The sequence below is a fragment of the Giraffa tippelskirchi genome, chromosome 12 (assembly GCF_054371585.1).
Source record: "Giraffa tippelskirchi isolate mGirTip1 chromosome 12, T2T-mGirTip1v1.2.pri, whole genome shotgun sequence".
Taxonomy (NCBI): Eukaryota; Metazoa; Chordata; class Mammalia; order Artiodactyla; family Giraffidae; genus Giraffa; species Giraffa tippelskirchi.
Window position 1 is genome coordinate 19,488,900 of NC_137286.1, and position 26,733 is coordinate 19,515,632.

Sequence of the window (26,733 nt, forward strand, 5' to 3'; positions counted from 1 at the left end):
TCGAGGCTGAGAGAGTAGCATTTGGCCTCTGGCCCTGAGTTGTAGCGCGGGCCGCAGACATCCCCACCGAAGGTCAAGACCACAGCCAGAAATCCCCACCACCAGGCTGGCGGTTGCTAGACCTCCCGGAGGCCCCTCTGGGTCGGCCGGCTGGGTGTGCGCGACGCGCCTCCTCGGCCCGGCTGCCGGCACCTGGCCCAAGCCCAGCCCCCAGCGCTTTCATCTCGCAGCCCTGCGAGAGCCTGCGGTCCGCACCCAACAGAAGCCTTGATGGCGTCGTACCCCGGGGGAACCCGCCGGCCCAGGGAAACCGGCCGCCGTCTTCATTCCAGTCACAAAATGGCTTGCGGGGCCCGGGCCTCTGCGTCCTGCCAACCGTGTCCGGACTTTGGACAGGAAGGCGTCTCGGGTCAGCTGTGATCTGGGCAAAGTTTAACCTCTCCCACGCAAGAGAACATCGATCGGGCCTTCGGTGCCCAGCGGAGGGTTCCAGGGGCTACTCACTTTTACCTGAGTTACCTGGACACTTGCTGCGCAAAACTCTTAAACTCCATGAGCTCCTAATTACCCAGACGCCAAATCAAACCCCTATGAACCTCAGCTGGGCGTTCGTTCTCCTCCGAAAAGGGGAGCTAAAAGTAGCACCTTGCCCTCTATATTTAGGACCCTATATTTAGGTCTATTGAATAAAATACCCAGGGATGGATCTGTTCTTAGAGATGGGCATTTTCCAACTGAAGTCCTCGTTGAAGCAACAAGAAAAAGAACGGAACGGGTATGTCTTCCTTACCAAATCACCTGAAAGAACTCAGCAGTTGAACAATATGTTATTAGTTCCTTAGGAAACTTCCCTGATGTTAAACTCCAGCAGCAACAAAAGCATTGTGCCATAAAGAATCCAAAAATGGTCCAAGTTCATGGTGGAAGATTTTCGGAACCAAAATGCCACCTACATTTTCGGAACTCTCATTTGCCACATAAGCCTAAGAAGTTTCAGGAACTATCAGTAGCAAAGAACAGCAGAAATTGCTTAATAATTCTCCATACTTAAGGTATTACACAACCTTCATATGTGTTGGACAGTGTGTACTCAAACTAAACCAGGTGTATAGCTTATTAAGTCAAACAGAAGCCAAACTAAAACTCTGTCTTTAAAATTTAAAAGAATCTTAGAACAAAGTATGCCTCAAAACATTGTATTACTGAATGAAAATTCTTCAGTAAATCTGAACATTTTCAGAGAACTACAGAATCGCTTTCAGGACTTATTTACAACCTAAAACATTTTTTTTAAGTCCCTTTGCTCTCCTAGAGACAGTCTGTGCTCTTTTCTAGTTTATCAATAATTACCATCACAAATATTAAAAACATAGATCAGAGACAAAAGGATAAATGAAATTTTTAAAAAATCTACAAATTTCCCCATGGCAAAAACAGTAAACCTTAATTAAACTCAATGCCAGATCCAAACCTAATTTCTGTACACACTTAATAGTCATATTGAAACTTAACCTCTTCCTCTAGATCTTTCAATTCCATTTTTTAAAAAGTTCATGCATGTTAAAATATCCTAATATGTAAGTAAAATTCTAATAAGTACCTCATATCTTTGAGAAAGATTTCAGGTTCTAATATATCCTGCACTTGCCTGTTTCTACAATGACTGTGATCCTGTTTTGACACTTGTGTGGCAAAGGGGTGCTATAGGTGGAGTTGTGACTACCAACCCATAATCTAATTTCATGGACAAAACTCCTGGTCAATTTTTGTCTTTAAATATCATGCAAGTACTACTCTCTTAAAATCTACAATTGAAAAGAGAAATCCTGGGTTAGGTAACTGATAAAAATAAAATTGAATGTTTTAACATATATTCATATAGAGTACATGATTTTTACCATATTTACATTCAAAGTTTGTTCTCCTTAAGTAGATATGGGATTTTGCCACTTATATAGGCCTACCTAAAAGGAAATGGAGAACACGTGCAGTTAGTGTTTGTGACAGCTACAAGGACCCTTACAAGAACATTGGAAACATGCTAACCAGTAAACTTTGTCCACAATCCAGAAACTGATTTCCTTTCTAAAGGGCCCTGTTGCTAAACTATAAATAGGAGTTACTCCCTTTTAATTAAACACTCAGTGTCACTGGCTATAAGATCTAGTCTTTCAAAGCAAGTCAAACATGCTGACCCACATCTTCATTCTCTAATGATGTAAGTAGTTTGTTCTCAAAACATGTTAAATCAGGAGCTACCTGTTGAACAAGAGTTGGGTAATTTCCATTGTTTATTCCATATATAAATGGAGCATTCTAGTTAAGAATATATAAATGTTAGAACTCAAAGAACCTCTTCAATTATAAAGTAGATAAAAGTGGTGTTGATTCCTATTACTTAATTTTTAAAAAAGCATTTTTTTTTTACACAAAATCTAACTGAACTTATCAACAAATACAAACAATTTAGGCAAGAAAAAAAGGAAACCATTTCACCTAAATTTATGGGTGCTTATTAGACACATTAAGATTGTTGGAATTCCTGGTCTGACAGGAACTCTTCAGAATATTTAGTCCAAACATTATGAACTTAAAGCCATATAGAGGCCAAACAGTTGAAATAAGTGTAGGGAAATGAAAAATGCATGTCTACTCAATACAAGCACTGTTCAGCTTGCACTTCTTGTTGCTGTAGAAGAATGGGAGACTATGTATTACAGTCTTCTACTTTTTCAACAGAATGCAGAAATCCAGATTTTTGTATGAATGCACATTTTAAATGCAGGCAACTGATTCATAATGTTTTATACAAAACTGAAGCCAGTCTATGACCAATAGCCTGTCATCTAACCTCAGATATTAGCGTTTTAAACTGAGACTTCCCCAGAGAATAAGTGACTTTCCAGGGTCACAAGATAATTAATACATTTAAAGTCAATATTTTCATGTCTAAAGAATTTCAAACAAGATGTTCATATAAAATGTATTTGACAAAATGTACTGAGTCCACAAAAGTAAGCATACTTAACATAGCCTATATTAAATAAGCACTTAACTGTATATGAAAGGTTAATATGGTGTAGCAACAAATTATTTTTTAACTTCACTGGTATAATTGATGGGGGGATGACAAGTAAGGGCTCTATCAGTAGGACATACTAATAAGTAGAATTAAATAAGCAGTTGAAAGTTTATTACAACTATTTTAGAAACTACATCATCATTAGCTTTTATTCTCTCCTATGCTAGAGCAGATTTCTGAGTAACGTTTTTAACCAACATATTCAACACCAAATCATACTGAGTAAATTAATCATTTCTCTGAGCTTATTTACTAGGTAATGTCAACTCTCTGGACTCACCAAAGAAAGTGAGGAGGAAGCCTCTGAAAGCAAAACAACATGTGTCATTGAGCTTAGTTTTCACAAATACTCTTACAGTCAGTGGCACCTGGTCACCCTAGCTAGAAATCTGGTAAATTTTCCTATGTTTTCCATTTTCTCCTCGCTACTTTCACTAAATCCAGTGAATTCCATCTGCAAAAGATCTATCTAGTTTGTTCTTCCAATCATTTTAATAACCACTATCAGATACTTAGGTCAGAGGTTAAAAAATATGGCTAATAGGCCTAACTCAACCCACAGAACATTTTGTCTGACCTGCATGGTATTTTTTTTTAATCTTAATATTTACCAGCAATTAAAAATTGGGAGAGCTTCCCTGGTGGCTCATTGGTAAAGAATCCACCTGCCATTTTTCACAGAACCAGAACAAAAAAATCTCACAATTCATATGGAAACACAAAAGACCCTGAATAGCCAAAGCAATCTTGAGAAAGAAGACTGGAGCTAGAGGAATCAACTTTCCTGATTTCAGACTATATTACAAAGCTATCGTCATCAAGAAGACAGTAAGATACTGGCACAAAAACAGAAATATAGACCAATGGAATAAGATAGAAAACCCAGAGATAAACCCACTCACCTATGGATACCTTGTTTTTAACAGGAGGCAAGAATACACAATGGGGCAAAGATAGCTTCTTCAATAAGTGGTGCTGGGAAAATTGGACTGCTACATGTAAAAGAATGAAAGTAGAACACTTCCTCGCACCATCTTAAGTCTCTTCAGTCATGTTCAACTCTTTGAGACCCCATGGACTATAGCCCACCAGGCTCCTCTGCCCATGGGGATTCTCCAGGCAAGAATACTGGAGTGGGTTGCCTGAGCCTCCTCCAGGGGATCTTCCCGACCAAGGGATTGAACCTATATCCCTAACACCATACACAAAGATAAACTCAAAATGGATTAAAGACCTAAATGTAAGACCAGAAACTATAAAATTCTTAGAGGAAAACATAGGCAGAACACTCTATAACATAAATCACAGCAAGATCCTCTATGACCCACCTCCTAGAGTAGTGGAAATAAAAATAAACAAGTGGGACCTAATTAAACTTAAAAATTTTACACAGCAAAGGAAACTATAAACAAGGTGAAAAGACACCCCTCAGAATGAGAGAAAATAATAGCAAATGAAACAAATGACAAAGGATTCATTTCCAAAATAAACAAGCAGCTCATATAAGTCAATATCAGAAAAACAGCCCACTCAAAAAGTGGGGAAAAGACCTAAACAGACATTTCTCCAAAGACATACAGGTGGCTAATAAACACATGAAAAGATGCTCAACATCGCTCAATATTAGAGAAATACAAATCAAAACAATAAGATAGCACCTCACACCAGTCAGAATGGCTGTCATCAAAATGTCTACAAACAAATGCTGGAGAAGGTGTGGAGCAAACAGAACCCTCTTACATTGCTGGTGGGAATGTAAATTGATACAGTCATGATGGAAGACAGAGTGGAGATTGTTTAAAAAAAAAACAAACTGGGAATAAAACCACCATGTGTGTGCTTGCTAAGTTGCTTTAGTTGTGTCCACCTCCACAACCCTATGGACTATAGACCACCAGGCTCCTCTGTCCATGGGATTTCCCAGGCAAGAGTACTGGAGTGGGTTGCCATTCCCTTCTCCAAAACCACCATATGACCCAGCAATCCCACTACTAGGCATATAAACTGAGGAAACCGAAATTGAAAAAGACACATGTACCCCAATGTTCATTGCAGTACTATTTACAATAGCTAGGACATGGAAGCAACCTAGATATCCATCAACAGATGAATGTATAAAGAAGCCATGGTACATATATACAATTGAATATTACTCAACCATAAAAAGGAGCACATCTGAGTCAGTTCTAATAAGATAGATGAACCTAGAGCCTATTATACAGAGTGAAGTAAATCAGAAAAAGAAAAGCAAATATCGTATACTAACACATATATATGGAATCTAGAAAGATAGTACTGATAAAATTATTTGCAGGACAGCAATGGAGACACAGACATAAAGAACAGACTTATGAACATAGTGCAGGGAAGGAAGGAGAGGGTGGGATGTATGGAGAGAGTAACATGGAAATGTACATTACCATATATAAAATAGATAGCTAATAGTAATTTGCTGTCCGACTCAGGGAACTCAAGCCAGGACTGTGTAACAACCTAGAGGGGTGGGATGGGGAGGGAGGTGGGAGAGGGGTTCCAGAGGGAGGGGACATATGTATACCTATTACCAATTCTTGTTGATGTTTGGCAGAAACCAACACAATACTGTAAAGCAATTATCCTTCAACTAAAAATAAATAAATTAAAAAAAAAAAAAAAAAGAAAGAATCCACCTGCCAATGCAGGAGACACAGGTTCAATCTCTGGTCAGAGAAGATCCCATATGCCACAGAGCAACTAAACCCAAGTGCAACAACTACTGAGCTCATGCTCTAGGGCCCTCAAGTCATAACTACTGAGCCCGTGTACTGTAACTACTGAAGCCCCTGCACCCTGGAGCCTGTGCTCCTCAACTAGAGGAGTCACTGCAATGAGAAGCCCTTACACCACAACTAGAGAGTAGCCCCCACTCGTTGAAACTAGAAAAAAAACCTGTGCAGCAATGAAGACCCAACACAGCCATAAATAAATAAATATTTTTAAATATTATTTTTAAAAAACAGGCTGTTTTTTAAAAATGGGAGATTTCACACACAAAAAAATCTAGATTTCCAACTTTTCTTGAAATATCAGAAGATCTGGCAAAAAAAAACAAAACTGAAGGTAAGTAGGACCTATATCCTTTGGAGAAGGCATACACTCTCTAGTTGGCTACAGTTCTCCCCTTTACCTGTGCTGCACTCATTTCATTTGAGTTTATAAACCCTAATTTAGACCTTCACGATTCATTTCCTGAACTCAAGTGATAACTTTGTGACTGTGCTCCCTTCCTCTGGTCTTCATCCATTCAATTCTTATTAATATTGACAGTATTGACTGACAGACTTCATACATGAAACCTTTTCACTTTACTTAAAGCAATTATCCTCCAATTAAAAATAAATTTAAAAAATAGTGCCCCATTATTGAAAAGATAGAGTTCAACTTCCTATCACAAATGCAAAGCTAACCTTTCTCTTTAATCCCAGTATTCAACTTCAGTCTCACTTTATATTCAATCAGACTGAATTGCTTATAAATCGCTTATAAATTTATTGCTTATAAATCCAATCAGACTGAACTGCTTATAAATGCCAGAATCTCTTCCACTTCTGTGCTTGTTAAAATGCGCTCTCAACCTAGAATGTTCATCCTTTCTTGCCTGGCTAACTCCTACTCTTTCTTCAAGATCAGCTCAAATAATACCTCTTCTGGGACATTTTCCCAGGCTCCTCCTCCCCACTCTCTCTACCTACCATTTCCAGTCTACCAGGCAGCTCCTCCTGTGTATCAGTAACATTCTGTGGCCATTACAGCACGTACTACAATTATTGCTTTTTTTTATTGTGTCCAACTAGAATGAACTCCTTGAAGGCAACCAGTGTTAAGTTTCATCTTAAAATGTAAATGAGAAGATACAAGTGCTTCCTCAACTATTTATGTGGTAGCAGTAAATAAGAAAAGGAACAAACACTTGCAAAAGACCTTACGTGCCAAGTACTACAGCTAGGTCCTTTTGTAATATTTCATTTACAATAAATGAGACAGAATTTAATAGAAGTTACAATAAATGAAAAAGCAGACAGATTTTAGAATTTTAGTTATGACTTGGTTAAATTTTGAAGTACTAGTTGTTTTTGCAAGATTCTCACATTATATCATTTTGAGGTCACAGCTGACATTCAAATACTAATAATTTGCTTAAGATTAAGTTTCAGTTCATATTATTTCTGAGTTAAATCTTAGTATGATTTCCTCTGATTTAAAAAAACAAGAGAAGGAAAAAGACCTAATGCTCAAGATCAACAAAGCTTAAGGAAAGGTTTTTAAAAATATCTTTAAGAACATCCATGAAACAAAATATTCATGTAAGGGAAAAGCCTCATAGCTTCATATAAGATTTTATGAATAAGAGAAATATTATGCGTCAATAATATTTACACAGGGAGGATTCACTCAAACATAATTTTCAGCTACTCCTATATTTAGTAAAATAAGTAAAATTATTGGATGGCTCTAGTGATAAAGAACCCATCTGCCAATGCAAGAGACATAGAAATTCAGCTACGATCCCTTGGTCGGGAAGATCCCCTGAAGAAGGAAATGGCAACCCACTCCAATATTTTTGCCTACCTCATCCCATGGGCAGAGGAACCTGGTGGGCTGTAGTTTATAGCCTCGCAAAGAGTCAGACACAACTAACTCAACTTAGCACACACATAAAGGGAAAGGGAAAGGGAAGTCGCTTAGTCGTGTCCGACTCTTTGCGACCCCGTGGACTGTAGCCTACCAGGCTCCTCCGTCCATGGGATTCTCCAGGCAAGAATACTGGAGTGGTTTGCCATTTCCTTCTCCAGGGGATCTTCCTGACCCAGGGATCGAACCCAGGTCTCCTGCATTGGAGGCAGACGCTTTAACCTCTGAGCCACCAGGGAAGTCCAGCACACACATAAAAGTATTGAAAAATATCTAAAAGGTCAACTTACCCTTTCTGTAAGAATTACAATTGGTGAAAATGAAAAATTCAGGAAATCATAAACATCAATTTGAAATAAATATTCCAGAAGCTGACGCCAAGAAGCATCTTCTGTCAATTTATAAATTAAAATATGTTAACACTTGATAAGATACAAATTTTGAGTTTAATTTCTTCCTTAATTGCTGTATTAGAGAACAAATAACTTGTTTCTTACCTTTCTTAGCAATGTAATTTTGAGAAGATAAAGAGTAATCAGTTAAAAGGATCTGACTGTTTGACAGGGTATTTTCCATAGATATGTCCATTTCCACCTGAGTAGGCCTTTCAGTGTCTAGTGATGCTTTTAATTTTTCATCACTATTTTCAGAAGATAGAGTTTTGAAATGAGCTTCTTCATGAATTCTCACAGGGAACTCTATTTCAGAGTCTATATCTGCAAACAGAGAGAAATGTTTAGGGTTTTTTATAATGTTTGCTTTGTTGTAGGCTTCCTATTTTTTTTCTAGGCAGGTCATCCTTTGAATCTTTGTGGGTATTGTGATACTTCATTATGGAAAGAATTCATTGAAACAAATTTATAGTCTGTATTAGTTCCTACTGCAGATATAATAAATTAACACATACTTAATGGCTTAAACAACACAAATTTATTTCTGGAAATCAGAAATCCTAAAACCAAGGTTTTGGCAGGGCTGTATTCCTTCTGGAGGTCTAGAGGAGAATTCATTTCCTTGCTTCTTTACCTTCTGGAGGCCATCTGCATCCTTTGGCTCATGGCCCTGTATGTATGAAGATATATATATATATGCAAATCTTGAGAAAATTCATTTTAAAGAGGATTGTTGTCATTGTTGTTTAGTTACTAAGTTGTGTCCAACTTTTTTGATCCCATGGAATGTAGCCCGCCAGGCTCCTCTGTCCATGGGATTTTCCAGGCAAGACTATTGGAGCAGGTTGCCATTTCCTTCTTCAAGGGCTCTTCTGAACCCAGGGAGTGAACCCGACATGCATTGGCAAGCAGATTCTTTACCACTGATCCATCTGGGAAGCCCTTAAAAAGGATTACCCTTCTCCAAAATTAAGAAAAAAATTTAATTTGAAATATATGTGTTATAATTTTCCACATTTGTAATGTTGCACCATATATTTATGTGCATGCCATGTCACACAGACATGAATTCAATTTTCAAATATAGTTTAAACTGATCACTTGATTCAATGAACTAATCAAACAAGATTTTTTTTTTAAAGGTTCTAACTAGTCCTAGCCTGAGGTATAGTAGTCAAGTAAATTGTGGGATTTATTTCTCAGTTATTTTCTTTTTTTTTTTTTTTTTGGAGGGACTGGTTCTTTATTTCAAAAAGACATTTATCAATTTTCAGTATCAAAACAGTTACACTATTGGTTTTTTTCTCCCAGTTGGTCCCCAAAGAGACCACACCAAAGGAGAGAACGTTTTCAGCCAATTAAGCTGCAGGATGCACACCTAACGGACCTCACTGAAACCTCATCAAAAAAGGGGGATTGGGTAGGGAAAGAAGCTTTCAAAGATCAGCACACTGCTAGCCCACAGACTGCAGAGAACTCTCACAGGCAGAGGGTGACCAGTGTGCCCCAACCCCAAAGAAGCAAAGTTCCGAAATAATATAAAATTTAAAAAGTTTTGTACATAAGCTTTTCAAGATTTCTCCAGCACTAACCAATACAAAGCACAGTGAGATGGCACTTTTAGAGACAGCAGCTTCAGACCCAGAAAAGGGTGGTGAGATGAGTTTCATATGGCTAAATCAGTGGCAAAACATAATTTTCTTTCCTTTCTTTCAAGGAAGCAGGAGAGCAAATAAGTGGTCACTTAAACATAAGGGGCACATCTCAGTTACTTTCTAAAACAAGAATAGAAAAGTATCATTGCAGTCCTGAAAAACAATATTAAAGAATAGTCCTAACTGAATTATTCAATATTTAACTTTGCTCTTTGAGTTATGAATGTAACATATCACTTTCATGCTGTCACCTACTTAGTTAGCATTGTCCCAAGTGAGCAAACAGATACCTATAATTTAACAATGCCACATGTGTACATTAAAATTTAAAATGAACAATCAATTCAGGAGTCTGAATATAATTGGACCATTGTAAATACAGGACTCAAATAGTGATCTACAATGATGTTTAATGGCATAAGAGGAAAAAAGACTTATTCAACAATTAATTTCACAAAATTTATGTGTGCCTAGATTGATTCTTTTTAAAATATTATCTTATACTGCACTTGAAATAAATATATGTGAAAAAAATGAAAACTTCCTATATTATTTTCATATTTAATTATACTTCTGAGGTATTATTTTTACATTACTTAAACATAAGCCTTAGGATTTACACTAGAAGCCAAAGCAATCTTGAAAAAGAAGAATGGAGCTGGAGGAATCATATTCCCTGACTTCAGACTATACTACAAAGGTACAGTCATGAAAATAGTATGGTACTGGAACAAAAATAGATACATGGATCAATGGAATAGTCTAGAGATCCCAGAAATAGCCCGACACACCTATGGTCAATAAATCTACAACAAAGGAGATAAGGATACGCAATGTAGAAAAGATAGTTTCTTCAATAAGTGGTACAGGGAAAACTGGACAGCAACATGTAAAAGAATGAAATTAGAACATTCTCTAATATCATACACAAAAAATTTAAAGATCTAACTATAAGACTGGATACTATAAAACTCCTAGAGGAAAATAGTGGTAGAACACTTTTTGATATAAATCACAGCAATATTTTGGGGAATCTGTCTCCTAGAGTAAAGAAAACAAAACCAGAAATAATTAGGACCTAATTAAACTAAAAATCTTTGCACAGCAAAAGAAACCATAAACAAAACAAAAAGACAATCTATGAAATGGGAGAAAATATTTGCAAATGACACGATGGACAAGGGATTGATTTCCAAAATATACAAACAGCTCATACAGGTCAATATCAAAAAAGCAAACAACTCAATCAAAAATGAGTGGAAGACCTAAACAGACATTTCTTCAAAGAAGTCATCCAGATGGCCAAGAAGAAGCACATCGCTAATTATTTGAGAGTGAAGTCACTCAGTCGTGTCCGACTCTTTGTGACCCCATGGACTGTAGCCTACCAGGCTTCTCCGTCCATGGGATTTTCCAGGCAAGAGTACTGGAGTGGGTTGCCATTTCCTTCTCCAATTATTAGAGAAATGTAAATCAAACCTACAGTGAGGTATCACACCAGTCAGAATGACCATCATCAAAAAGTTGACAAACAATGAATGCTGAAGAGGGTGTGGAGAAAAGGAAAGCCTTCTGTACTTTGGTGGGAACGTAAAACTGGTGCAGCCACTAGGGAAGACAGTGTGGAGGTCCCTTAAAAAACTAAAAATAGAACTTCCATAGGATCCAACAACACCACACCTGGGCGTATACTGGGAGAAAACTATAATTTGAAAACATACATGCATTATTTACAATAGCCAAGACATGGCAGCAATCTAAATGTCTATCAACAGATGAACAGAAAAAGAAGATTCATACAATGGACCATAGGCCATAAAAAAGAATGAAATAATGCTATTTGCAGCATTGGATAGACCTAGAGATTATCATATTAGAGGAAGTCAGATAGTGAATGACAAATATATGATATCACTTACATGTGAAATCTAGAAAAATTATACAAATGAATTTACTTACAAAACAGAAATAGACTCATAGACAGAAAACAAACTTATAGTTACCAAAGGGAAAGAAAGGGAGGGCTCAATTAAGAATTTGGGATTAGCATTTATAGACTACTGTATGTAAAATAAATAAACAAGGTCTTAATAATAGCACAGGAAACTATATTCAATATCTTATAATAACCTATAATTAAAAACAATCTGAAAAATAATACACATTCTTATGTATGTTCTCATATATGTTCTTATATGTGTATATATATATTACTATATATATAACTGAATCACTTTGCTGTATATCTGAAATATTGTAACTACTTCAATTTTTTAAAGATTTATATTAGATAGTTATGACTTTCTTACAATTGTTAATAAATTAATAAAGTTTTAATTCAAATAAAATAATGAATATTCTTTCATGTTTAACTGTACTTGGAAAATTCGTTATTTAAATAAGCTCAGTTGGAATCCTTTTATAAAAATAGCTATTAATATTGTAATATAAATAGTTTATCTAATTAATTTGTTTTGTAAATTCTTAGATCAGCAATGTTGGCTTTTTGTAAATGTGGTTACCTCAAGTCTCAGCTTTTTACAAATACTTATTCAAGATCAGCGATTCATATTTCTTATGCATTCTTTACAAATAAGTCCAGTTTTCACTTGTTATTCCCTAAAAGGGGTAGCGAAATTATCTGAAAATATTGGCTATTTTAGCTATTTCTCAAATATCCAGAAAATAGACTCTGTGGCTTTAACTGAATCTTTCCTTTAGTATTCTCTTTTTTAATAGCAAACTTTGCATGACCCTGGTTTGTTTTTCATTAATAGTGAAATGTTTTGAAATATTTGTAGAGTAAGGCATCTTTTTTCTGAACCTTAAAAGAATTTAACACTTTTATAAAAATCCTTCAAAACTAGTTATAATTGCATAAATGCACTGCTTGATTATTTACCAAGCTATTCTCCCAGCATCACTACATGAAATAAATTCTACTAAAATGATATTCAGAATGCCCTGAAGTTTCTATAAATAAGCTCTAAAATATTTTTATATATCTATATTTTGAAACGTCTATATTTCTGGGTTAATATTGCTTTGTTTTATTCTCTCCTTTCCAGTTACTCTTATCTGCTTTTTCACAAATATCTCTTTAGGATCTAACAAGCTTAGAATAAAATAATTTCCTCTAGCCTTTGAAAATCTAGGTCTCTAACGTTTTCAGTCATGGAAATCATCATATCTACACCTTTCGTATTTAGAAAAGTGTTAGAGGTGGCTCAGATGGTAAAGAATCTGCCTGCGATGCAGGAGACCCAAGTTCAATCCCTGGGTCAGGAAGATCCCCTAGAGAAGGGAATGGCTACCCACTCCAGTATTCTTGCCTGGAGAAATCCATGAACAGAAGAGCCTAGCCGGCTACAGTCCATGGGGTCGCAAAGAGTCTGACATGACTTTGGAACTAATACTTTCACTTCACTTAGAATCTAAAGTCTATATTCTGGTTAGAGGATGTTGATCAAGTAAAGAACTCCCATTTTGTACAATATTAAGAAATAACTTAAGATAGTTCTTCTGGAAATTCAAGGAAATCAACTAGCTCCAATGAAATGTGTTTCTTTCTGAGTCTGCAACATTATTGATCTCTTCTTGTGAAAGTTTTTCTGTCATTCTAAGGTTCAATCGTTTCTGTATTATTGGCCAATATTTGTTGAGTTTCTAATCTGTCCATCATAAAGACATCAGAATGGAGACATGAGAAAGTCATGTTATATAACTCCACTTAAAATATAATCCACATGTTTTTAATCATAGGAGTCACTGATGCTTGGACACCTAGAAGTCTCCTCTGCTACCCTAGTCTCTTCTGTTGCCTTCTGTTGAGCTCCCAGAATTGAGAGACTTAAGGGAGAATGTGGAAAACTTTTTATATTGTTTTTGCTTGAGTTTCCATATTATCTTGCACACTTAAAGAAAACCCTTGTTATCACAGATCTTCTTAGGGGGGAGATGAGGAACTATAGATCTAGAATAAAATATTATTTAGAAAACAAGACTATTTTAAATTAATGAAAGGTGTTCTTGGAATAACCTAATAAGCAAAATTATCACCTAACAGAACAGAAAGTCAATGGACATTATCTAAAATAGGTTAATCAAAGAAGAACAATATAAATATTTTATTTAGAAAATAAATACTAAAAGAAATTTTCTCTAAAAAATAAATTATTATCCTTGGGAGAGAGGTAGAAGTAGAATGGACAAAGGGAACAGAGACTGCTTTTGTTTAAAAAAAAAAAAAAGCCTTAGCACTACATATATTTTTAAACCTGTCTATATATAACAGTTTGATTAAAACTTATTGTAAAATACCTAGAGATCTTGAAATATCCATATATATCCAATCATTCCTTGTCCCTTGGGATTTTATGATATTAAGATCTACTAAGGGCTTCCCTGGTGGCTCAGACAGTAAAGAATCCCCTGCAGTGTGGGAGACCTGGGTTTGAACCCCGAGTTGGGAAGATCCCCTGGAGAATGGAATGGCAACCTGCTCCAGTATTCTTGCCTGGAGAATTCTATGAACAGAGGAGTCTGTCAGGCCCCAGTCCATGGGGTCTCAAAGAGTAGGACATGACTGACTTTTACTTAACTTTAAGATATACTAAGTTCCAGAGCAAACCAAATATATTGATAAAAGGGTGATTGACAAGGTTGTTGTTGATTATTGTTTATTTAGAAAAACAAGGATTCCTGGATTTTTCATGTGATTTGTACTTTTAAAAATAGGCTCAGACGGTAAAGAATCGGGGAAACCTGAGTTCGACCCCTGGGTTGGGAAGATCCCCTGAAGAGAAGAGCTACCCACTCCAGTATTCTGGCCTGGAGAATTCATAGACAGAGGAGCCTGGCGGGCTACAGTCCATGGCACCTCAAAGAGTCAGATACGACTGAGCAACTAGCAATTTCACTTCTTCGTGTGTTTAAAAAAGAAATCACATTATAGATATTTTTATACTAACCTGGCTGGCTGTAACCACTTTTCAACATCATATCTTCTACATTATCTGTGGGGTACTTTTCAGCTGAAAATTCTTCTGTTTTATCATTTTCACCTACATTACTTTCATCCAGAGTCTGTTTGGGAAATGTCAATTCCATTTTCTTTGGAGTGTTCTGGAACCTCCAGCGGTTGTTAAAATTATACAATAACTTTTTAAAATATGGTACAGTATCAGAATCATCCGTTTTCTCTAAGACCCTTTCCTTGCCTATTTGATTTTCAGTTTCCATAATTTTTATTTGTTTTATTTCTTGTTCCTTATCAGGGTCAAATTCACTTGTTGAAGGATGTCTATGTTTATCTCCCTCACCTCCTTCATTTTTTCCATCATCTGACATCATTTTATCTTCATTAGCATATGCAAATCCTAGCATAGCAAAACCAAAATCAAACCAACTTGGCTTGAGAATTGAACTGTCATTAGTGATTACGTCTTCTTTTTCTGTTAATATTTCTGTACACGGAATAGTGGGTTCTTCCTCAGAGGATATGGAACTAGGAACATCTTCTAATGGTGGGTTGCTTTCTTTGGATGATAACTCAAGCTCTGTGTCCTCACCTCCAAAGCCCAAATAACTTATAAATCCACTACCAAACCAGCCAGTGTCTTGAGGATTGAGAATGTGCTCTGACTCAGATACTAGGTCAGTCTGTTCCTTTGGCACCGAATCAAACTCTGATTCAAGTTCTTGCTTATGTTCTGTTTGGGGCTCACCGCTGTTTAATTTCTCTGGGTCATTCCCATCTTCCACTATTTGTCTACTTTGAAATGAGCTCTCTTCCTGAGGTTCAGTAACTGATTCAAAAGTCTTTTCTTCTTCAGCTTGGTCATTTCCAAATCCAAACCATCCTTTCACTTCAGGCACAGTTGAAGATGGTGGGACATGATCCTCTCCTGGAATAGGATACTGTTCTATACTTCCAGCTTCTGCTTCCCAATCTTCTGATTCACTAGTACTTCTGATATCTTCAGGAGCCTCTGAAGCTGGAAATTGGTCTTCAAACAAACTACCTTCAGAAGTTGAATAAAAGCCAGGTTCTATCTGGAAATCATTTTCATATACACTAGATTTGTGGTTATTATCTTCTTCATATGGATACATATTTTCACTGTTATCACTGTTTAACTCACTAGCTTCATTTTCAAATATGTAGCTTATTCCAAGAAGACAGAAAAAGTCAGATTCCTGAAAGGAAAACAAGTATATGATTGACATTAATATACTGAAACTCCTTGTTTGTCCAAAATCATTCCAAATGAGTGTCATTTTCCCAAGGCCACACAACTAGCTCAACAGCAGAGCAAAAAATCCTAATCGCAAACACTTGTATCATAACTGACTTTTCAGGGTTAGTGATATAAACCTCAGTGAGATCCACTTGCATTAGGATTTGTTATCAAATAGTTGAAGAACTTTAGAAGAAAAGGCAATCCAGTATTGAGTATATTCTGCAAAGAAACTCTAATGAAAAGGTGTACATGGCCACAAAAACATGCTCCTTGTAAGGGTATACTGAATGGACACATGGAGCTGTGCAGTGGTTTCGGAGTGGAATTTACAGCACATGATCAAAGCTCAGAAAAACCAAAGACTCTAAAGCATGATGGCCTGGTTAGAAGCTACACTAAAACACTTAGGCTTCTTTAATTGAGTTACTGAAAGCAGCCAATGGAGGCAGGGATCCCCTTGCTCATCTCACAGAACAACCAAATTTTCAAGAATAAAATGGTAAAAGCTATTTTTTTTATCTGAAGGTATGAGACACTGATATGCACTGCTCTTTGGTTATCACCATTATAAAATGAGAATAAACTCAGAATTTTACAAAAAATAAGCTTCAGAATTGCAATTTTACAGTATATTTTTGGCACTGCAACACTGTAGGTGATTAAAAGATGTTGGAGCCAAACACTATGGATTGAAATCTTAATCCCGCTGTTTACTAGCTCTGTGACTTTGGGTGAATTAGATGACCTTTCTATGCCTCAGTTTCTTCATTTGTAAAATGAGAAAAATAATACCTTATAGGGCTGTTGTGAAAAGATTAAATGAGAATCAAGAACTTAAAATAGCAACTGTCTCTAGTAAATACTAGCCTAATGTAGCCCAAGGTTATACTACCCCAGATGAGCCAGTCATGCAAGGATAAAAAGGCCCAACCTCTTACCTCTATTCAGGACAAATCTGAAAGGCCATCCCAGCCTCTAAGTTCCTTATAGAATCACCTGAAATCATTGCTGTAACTACATCATAGTTCAACTTCTCTGTCTGTCCAATCCTGCTTTTTCTGGTGTTTCCTTACAAGTGCTATTCCCAAGAGTACTCCCCAGTACACTTCTTGGATGCAAAAGTCCATCTATTTCCCAGGGGACTTGACCTAAGAATCTGGGCCTCCTATATGCCTACTATGTGCTCTGCTCTGTTCCAAGTACTGAAATTCTACAGTAAACAACAGAAACAATAAATAATAGATTGTGATAAGTGCTACGCAGGAAATAAACAGGAAGTTGTTGTTGAAAAGCAATAATTCCTTTAGAATCATCATGGAAGAGCTCTCTGAGGCACTGATGTTTAAGCTGTGACCTACAGCTTAAAGATTAAACAACAGATACAACTTAAAGACCAAACAACAACAACAAAAGGATAAGGAGGAACTAACCAGGTGAAGAACTTAGGGAAAGCATTTTAAACAAAGGGAATGACCTGTTTGGGTTTCTAGGCAGGGAAAGGGCTTGGCATGGTCTAAGAACAGGCAATAGGCCAGCATGGCTAGGAGCAGAGTGGGTGCCAGAAGAAAAGCATAAGACAGGGTCAGCAGAGGGCAGGAACAGATCATGCAGAGCCAGGTAAGGAGTCAGGGCTTGATTCCAGATTCAACGTAAAGCTGTTAAAAGGCTTTAAACCAAGTGAATGACAAGATCTGATTTTTTGGATTTCAATTCATGACTGTGTTAACCAAGAGATTTTAAATTCAACTAATAACCAATAAGGGAATGGCAACACAGTCCAATATTCTTGTCTTGAGAATTCCATGGACAGAGGATCCTGGTGGGCTACTGTCCAAAGGGGTCACAAAGAGTCAGACATTAATGAATGACTAACACACACACACACACACACACACACACACACACACACACACACACACACAGAACAACTATACTCCAATATCAATTAATTAAAAAATAAATTAAATAAAGAATATATTCATTAAAAGGAGAAAGAAGAAAAAGAAAACTGGTAATTGGAAAAGAGAATTCATGGGTGTTCATAATTATTTCTTTTGTTAGAGAAAAAATATATAACTTTATTTTAAAAAAATAAATCAGTTCAATTAACAACCAAAATCTGTTTACTCACTTTTGTTGGTATTTGAACTTCCTCAGATATGAATACTTCTTCAATCTGGACTGCATCTCTGGGAAAATACCCAAAGTCTTTTCCTTTCTATCAAAATGAATAAATATTAGCAAGTAAGAGTGATCAAACCAATAGCTATTGAGCCTAATTTTGTTCCATGTCCTTGACTTTCATCTATTTCAAATCACAAATATTAATTGGTTTTCATTTACTATCTGAAAGAAAGTCCAATGAAATCATATTCCGTTTGCTACTCAACAGAACAGGGTTAATTTGAGGGAACAAAGGGCCAAGCTATAAAATGGCACTTTTTCAGATTTCAGAGGGAAAACCACTCATTTTCTTCCTTTTTCTGTTCTTAATGACCTTTCTTGCCCAGTGGACCACAGATTTATACTAATAAACCTGGAATATCAAAAAACAAGGGACTGGTGACAGTAGCCAAGCTAGATGGAGCTGTGACATATTCAGCATTTTCAGGATGTCAAAATAAGATAAGATGTTCAAACTCTGAAGGGTCAAGATGGATTCATCAAGATCATAAAGATCTACGAGTCCTCCAGAGGGGATTAGGTTCCATTCAACTTCTGTACCTTGGTGACAGAGATCCTCTTAATCTCGTTTAAGTGCCTGCAAGATGTCCCCCAAGAGTGAAGGCTTCACACGGTCACTCTCAGCCCATTTCCTACCCCTGTCCAAATTTAGAGAGTGTATTTCTTTTGGCCCTTTGATTTAGCACCATTACACCTCAATTCTGATTTTTCCAGCTCTTCAGTTGCTGCAACTATTTGAAAACTGACAAAGTGAACTCCGCAGTGTGGCTTCTTTTCTATGGTCGCAAAACCTGGTTTGCAGGATCTTAGTTCTTTGACCAGGGATTGAACCCTGGCCCTCGACAACGAAAGCCCAGGGTCTTAATCACACAGTGTGGATTCTTTTATTTATTTACTTATTTTTGGCTGTGCTGTGTCTTTGTTGCTATGCAGGCTTTTCTCTAGTTGTAGCGAGAAGGGCCTATTCTCTAGTTGCGGTGTGCAGGCTTCTCATTGCAGTGGCCTCTCTTGTTGCAGAGCATGGGCTCTAGGGCACATGGGCTTCAGTAGTCATGGCACGTGGGCTTAGTAGTTGTGACTCCCAGGCTCTAGAGTGCAGGTTCCATAATTGTGGCCCACAGTCTCAGTTGCTTCGCAGCATGTGGGATATTCCCAGATCAGAGATCAAACCCATGTCTCCTGCCCTGGCAGGTGGATTCTTTACCACTGAGACACCAGGGAAGCCCATAGTGTGACTTCTTAAATGGCTATCTGCCTGGACTAGACACCTAAGGCACAAAACTAAGTGTGCTTGAAACTTCACCCTGGCTCCACACATTACATGTTGCTTTGTGCGGAACTATCATTTTCACACATAGTAGACAAGAAAGAATGCTTTCTTTTCTTCTTATGATACCTACTGTTTAATTTTTCTTATAGTTGCATTAGATACCTCCAGTGCATTCAAGGCAGAGAAATAATGTGTTTAAAGAACCATAAACAGTAAGAAGTCTTGGGACCTGCAAAGTCCAGGTTAACAATTCTGGTCAACAGTGTCTGAGGTTCAGTCACATAGCCTCTAATGCTAATAAGCAGGATTGACCCACATAGAATCTGCTCCTTCAAATAAAGATCAGAGGCTTCCTGTGTAGATGCTATACAAGGAAGAGATCTTATGCATATGCTATATGGAAATGATGTATGTATCAGGTTGGTCTTGCTTGCTCAGCTTGGGAATAAAATCATGTGTCATGGTATGTTTTCATTCTAAAACATAATGATATAATCTAACATAACAATCTATTTTCAACTGAAAATATTAATTATTAATTTGTCTATGTTATGTATTCAGAAAGATGATTCAGGTGTCTAGGAATTTCAGTGTAATAGGACTTTGGGCCAAATAAAAGTGTCTCAGTTATTCTTTTTTTCCATGAAAATTTCATATATCTCATTTCCTTAGGCTACTAATCTTTCAGAGGACCTCTTCAATAGCAACTCAGTCCTTTATTTGTTCAGAAAGACATGTCTTTTTTATTTTTTTTGGCCAAGTGAGATCTCGGTTTTCTCAGTTAGGAAATGGAACTGCACCCTTGGCAGTGAAAGGTGATAGCATGGAGCTCTAACCATTGGACTACCCAGGAAGTCCCAAGACATGTCTTTTAATCTGATTAACTAAAACTTTCCAGTCTCTTTTAAACTTGGCCGTTGGTAGCACCAAGGGATGGCTGGGCTTACCTAGTCACCCGGTAATCTCTATAAGTACCTCTAAAGTCTCTCCAAACAAATATAAAAGTTAAGTTCAAAAACTATGCATGCTATGTAAAATAAATTCAAGGCATTCTTAAGCCTTCATCCCAATCAAACTGGCTTCCCCAAAGCTACGTTTCTAGAAATTCTGGAACCAGCAGTGAACATGTCCATGTTTGTTTGTTTAAATATGTCAAAGGTTTTATATATATATATAAAGGTTTTACATATTACATATATATATATATATATATATAGTACTTTGAAATGTTTAAAGTTCTTTTAGAGATGAAAACCAGGCTTTTTCGTGCAAGCTGGTCATTTATTCTGTATTCGATTTATAAGATTAGATACTTACACTTCCTGCCCACAAGTCTTCCCTTTTTCCTGAGAGTTTAACATAAACCGATATCTCTTCTCCCTTAGTGAAGTTCAGGTATCGACAGTCAGGTCCTCTGTAATCTCTTATGGCTAAGACTCTGCTTATTAAAGCTATGTAACATGCAAAGTAGAGAAGGAAAGGGAAAGATAATTAGTTTTCTTCCTGGCACCTACTATATTCCAGGCATCATGATAAGCTCTTTCATACCTTTTATCACTGTTATTATTAAATTCTCAAAACAGCCTATGAGGTAAATAATCTCATCTCAGACTAACAAATGAGCCTTTAATTAAGTCTCAAAGAGATGGTCACACACCTGATAAACAGTGGAGCCAGATCTGAACTGACTTTCTTTTCACTGCAACATCCGCCTTCTATATTCTGAGCTTTTCTTTCTGTTTTTCCCTAAACCTTTCTAGAAATCCATCAGTCTCTCTTAATGCATAACTCATATCCTACTTCTTATATGAGATATCCCTAATTGGTCCAGCCTACTCTGCCCCTTCTCTGAATTTCAAAATTACCTATTATTCTTATGTTTTCATATTGACCTGTCTTATCATAATTTACTAGAATGAAAATCCCTGGAGGAAGAGAAACTTATCTTACATTTTATTTTATTCCTCTTAGATATACACCCCTCATCTTCCAGACCCAGCACATAACAGACCCTTAGTAACTATGAATGATTAATATCCACATATTCTAGAATTAGCCCTTCAACATGTAAAGTAATATACATACCATATTAACTATTATAATTATACTGACATATGTAAAACATTTTGATTAAGTTGTGCAATTAAAGTTAAAATAACTTTTATCAATTACTATAAATGTGAATGTTCTGTTTACATGATATGTGCCTAACCCTAAGGCAACTAAAATGAGATTGTAAAGAAGGAAATAAAAATTGTTTTAATTATTATTATATAATTAGATAATAATGTAATTATATAATGGTTATATTATAATAATATTATTATCATCTAGTAAACATTCTCTCTGTATTAAATTACACATCTAAATTACTAAGGAAAATGTTTACACGTAAAAATTTACTTTTAAATTATTTATGTTAATACTATTTTGCAATTTTAATTTCCATGTTGCACATTAGAAATAATTCTCACATACTGGAGGGATAGAAGGTTTAATCCTAATAATTAGGATTAATAATTAGGATTAGGATTAATAATTAGGATTAATAATTAGGTTTCATCCTAATATATTGGGATGAAAGATGGTAGTCATTTTGTACCATAATGCCAATTTCAGAAAATAAGTTCTTAAAAGAACAAAATGAAAATTAATTTATCATTGTAGAAGAAAGCTTAATATTCAAAGACATAAATAAAATTTTCAACTCCTAAAACTGATTTCAGTATTTTTACATAATAAATTATACAAAAATGATTAATGTTTGATAAAGTTTTAGACAATAAATCATGATGGTATGAAATAAAAACAGTCTTAGAAAACTCATGAGAGTCAGAAACTTCTGATTGTGAAACAGAAACTAAAAAATGTAAGAACTTCATAAAAATAGTTATCAAATGTTTGATTTTTTTAATACAAATCATTTACATTTATCTTAAAAAGTAGTAAAAGTATTAGTTTGTTATTGAAAGCTGGATTAATATCCTTACAATTTCTGATATATTTATATATAAGGTTATCCTTACTCCTTTATATTTACATTAAAAACTATCACAAAATATTTTGCTTCTAGCATGTCTTTTTTATAATGGACTATACCTTATAACTACAAATATTTCCCAATGATATTAATGTTCATTTTTTATCATATATGTCCACAATAACATTTTATATCATTTCAGAGCCTTAGTTTAAGAGGAAAAAAAGAAAAGCAACTTACTTTCACATTCCAAGTCACCACATTTTTTTAAGTCTGCCAGCAGTTTTGTGCTCTCCAAACACTTTGTCAGAGAAATAACCAAAAGGAAGATCCTGTGAACTTTAAGATCCGCCATGCTAAAATAAACAGGAATCCCAAACAAGGTTTAAACTGTTTGTTTAGGTAGTAGTTATGCCAGCCAAAACAGGAGATAACCCAACCTATTTTCTAAATGTAAGAGGGAAAGGTTTGAGGTTTTTCAACCCCTTGATAACTACTTTTTTCTATCGGTGTTTAGGCTTAACTTGAGGCACAAACACTCTCTGTTCTCAATCTTCAGTATCTGCAGTGTCAGGTATCCAGATTATACATAAGGGTTTAATAATTAACAGGGATTTTTAGCTGGAGTCATGTCTTATAAAGCCGGCCCATGGAAAATTCTCTTGCTTAAAGGCACCTTGTGTTCCAGAGAACAATTCTTCAATGGCCTCCACAAAAGGTAGTTCATCTCTTTCTGTTAAAGTCTTCAGGTAGATCAGTCAATAAGTACATAGTATTTGCTGCATGTAAATACCAGCATCAGGGAAGATATAGTTAAATGTAGAAGCAATAATAATTTATATTAAAAGCATGGTTCAGGATTATCATGATGAAAGTTATTTGAAAAAATATCCCACTTTCATATTGTAACAACCTTCCATGTTACCTCTGAAGTTGAAACTTGTATTTAGTTTAGTTAAAATGTATTAAGTACTTATTATGATCCAGGTACTATCTTAAACAATTACACAATCTGATTTTACTTTCAAATCAACTCTCTAAGTAGGTAATATTATCATCCCTATTTTTGCATTATGAGGAAACTGAGGGGATGGGTTAACTCACTTGCCCAATGTCACATAGTGCATGGAGAAGAAATTTAAACCTAGGTCCCGTGACTCATCCTCCTCACAACCACAGAAAGATGTCTACTCCATCTGCAACAATACCATTCCAGAAACAGAAGGCACAGCTTCATACAATACATACAGTGCCATTTCATGTATTTAAAACCATATGCATATTTCTGTATGGAGAGGGTGAATGAGAGAGATGTCTGAAAGACTCCTCCCCCATATGGTGGGAATATATCGTTTGAGTTCCAGTTGTTTTCACTTTCCTCTTTGTACTCTTCTATACTGCTTGACTTTCTTCTTGAAAATAAGTAAGCATATATCATTTTTAAATAACAGTAAGGTTATGGGAATTAAATTATTTGAATGACTTGTTTAGTCACTAAGTCACGTCTGACACTGTTTGCAACCCCATGAAGTGTAGCCCTCCATGCTCCTCTGCCCATGGCATTTCCCAGGTATAAATACTGGAGTAGGTGGCCATTTCTTTCTCCAAATTGAATGATATTGTCACTTAAAGGAGATCAAATGCCTATATTGGGAAATTTTGTGTAAAACACTAGGCCAAAGTAGAATTTTGGAAACTAAGTTTGTCCTGTTTCAATCTTAGGGAAATATTTGTCTTAGTCCTTCTTTGCTGTACCTTTTCCCAGTGTCTGGGCATGCCAGCATGTATGCACTTTGCAGAACGCAGCACTTGCAGCACTTGCAGCACTTGTATGACACCACACTCCCCTCTAGTGCCTGAGCAAGCTAAAGTGAAAGTCTGTTGCATTAAAAGTCCTAAAAAAAAGGATGTGTGTTCTCTATTTGTTTTCCAGAACCAATAATTAGTAGGAAACCTGTTCTCTGAGATCAAAGATTTTTGCCTCTTCAGAAAGAATCTGACAGAGCATGAGTTTGAGGATCCTTTGGTTTACAATTAGAGCACTGCATAGCGGTACATGTGCACAATCAAAAAGGTGTAGGTTTGTTTCTTGAATACTTTTGCAAACCTGTAAACTAGGTTTGTCAAAGATATTAAAGAAGCTTTTCAGCTTCAAATTTTGGCACAGAATTACTTACATAGTCTATAGTATCAAGTCAAGAATGTTCAATAATTAATGTACTTCATCCTTTTCTATATTCAGTATTAAAAATGTTAAAACTAAATTCTTAACTAGTTAATTTAATTGTGTTCTGCATTATGAGACAGACAAACCCAGAGAAATATGTCTGTTCATTTGAATCCAGAAAAACAAGAGAAAAATCCTTCCCTAAGACACCACCTTGCAGAGATTTGCTCTTGCTAGAAATGCTCCCACTTTCTTACTACTTGATGCACTCAAATGATCTCATTTTATGTTCAAACCACTATTCAAATATATTTTAACAAGAAATCTGAAAATGTGGTAGCATAATGTCAACTGTCTCTAACAGATCCAGATGAAGAGGTGGTATATGAAAAGGATGAGAACATTTAGTTTAAAGAAACTGAAGTATCAATTTTCACTGCAAAAATAGTCATATTAACTTAGCCAGAAATTATATAATGGCTGATGCATTTTGCAGCTCAAGAGTTGTGTCAATATTAAAATATAATACCGCTTCTGAGGAGGATTTCATAGTACGAGTCAGGAATACTGATTTGGAAGGCCTATCTTCCAAAAGATAGGCCTTTGGAAGGCTTTCTTCCAAATCAGTATTGAAATCAGTTTGCCAACAAAGGTCTGTATAGTCAAAGCTATGGTTTTTCCAGTAATCATGTACGGATATAAGAATTGGATCATAAAAAATGCTGAACACCAAAGAATTGATTCTTTTGAATTGTGGTGTTGGAGAAGACTCTTGAGAGTCCCTTGAACTGCAAGGAAGTCAAACCAGTCAATCCTAAAGGAAATCAACCCTGAATTTTCATTGGAAGGATTGATTCTGAAGCTCCAATACTTTGGCCACCTGGTGTGAAGAGCTGACTCATGGAAAAGACCCTGATGCTAGAAAAGATTGAGGGCAGGAGAAGGGGGCAGCAGAGGATGAGATAGTTAGACAGCATCACTCAGTCAATGGACATGAATTTGAATAACTTCTGGGAGATGTAGAGGACAGGGGAGCCTGGTGTGCTGTAGTCCATTGGGTCTACATTCGAGTGATCAGACACAACTTAGTGACTGAACAACAACAACAATAGCTTTCTTCAGAAACCATACAGGATGTAAGAGTAACTACTGCACTGAGCTAAAGAATCAATCCTCAAAGCCACGAATGTTCAGTATCTTAGAGGTAATACGACAAAGCAGACCTTCCCATGAGAATATACGGACATAATCATGAATGCTGCACTTCTACTGCTTGGTGATGTTATTTCTGATACTATGTGGTACTACCTTTTCTCTTAGTACCTCAGATTTCCTAAAGTGGGATCATACTTCTTCAACCAGCTGCCTGTTATCCTGGCAGTTTATAAAATAGAGAAACTTGACTACAGTGGTCCCATCTTATCCACGTTTTCACTTCCCATGGATTCTGCTACCTGAGATCTGAGAACATTATATTGAAAATTCTGGAAATAAACAAGTCACAAGTTTTAAATTGTGCACTGTTCTGAGTGGTGTGATGAAATCTCCTGCTGTCCTTCTCCCTCCTGCTCAGAATCATCCCTTTGTCCAGTACATCCCATCCATCAGTCACTTAGTAGCCACCTTGGTTATCAGATGGGCTGTCAAGGCATCACAGTTCTTATGTTCAAGGAGCCTTTGGTTTACTTAAAAATGGCCCCAAACACAGGAGTAACAATGCTGGCAATTCAGATATGCCAAAGAGAAGCCATAAAGCACTTCTTTTAGGTGAAAATGGGAAAGTACTTGACTTAATAAGTGGAAAAAAATCATACGCTGAGATTGCTGAGATCTAAGGTAGAAACAAATCTATCTGTGAAATTGTGAAGAAGGAAAAAGAAATTTGTGCTGGTTTTGCTATCACACTTCAAAATGCAAAAATTACACCCACAATGTCTGATAAATGCTTAGTTAAGAAGGAAAAGGCATTAAATTTGTACAATAAGAAATGCTGGAAGAGAGAAGACATACAGATGGCAAAAAACCACATGAAAGGATACTCAATATCACTGATTTTTAGAGAAATGCAAAACAAAACTATTGATACAATG

The 26,733-nt window shown here is 36.2% G+C and overlaps 1 protein-coding gene and 1 non-coding gene across 20 annotated transcripts in view; both read right to left on the reverse strand.

The window, feature by feature from the left end:
• The window catches only part of MIA2 (MIA SH3 domain ER export factor 2), a 77,404-nt gene extending 53,360 nt beyond the window's left edge, over positions 1-24,044 (reverse strand). For 6 of the 19 annotated variants that reach the window (XM_081547798.1, XM_081547787.1, XM_081547806.1 and 3 more), the window contains exon 1: positions 1,601-1,650. Coding sequence is in view for 8 of the 19 variants with exons in the window: in XM_081547795.1 (XP_081403921.1) it covers positions 1,601-1,605 (5 nt within the window). In the remaining 11 variants the exon portion in view is untranslated. Of the gene's footprint in view, positions 1-282; positions 632-1,512; positions 1,540-1,600; positions 1,651-8,043; positions 8,145-8,250; positions 8,470-14,770; positions 15,999-18,173; positions 18,261-20,813; positions 20,948-22,716 lie in introns of those variants that run through there. The other 13 variants (XM_081547779.1, XM_081547778.1, XM_081547797.1 and 10 more) reach the window with 10 other exon arrangements.
• Positions 7,920-7,992, reverse strand: TRNAW-CCA (transfer RNA tryptophan (anticodon CCA)). Its single transcript has one exon. It is a non-coding gene; the product is annotated as a tRNA-Trp (tRNA).
• Positions 24,045-26,733: the final 2,689 nt, after the last annotated feature.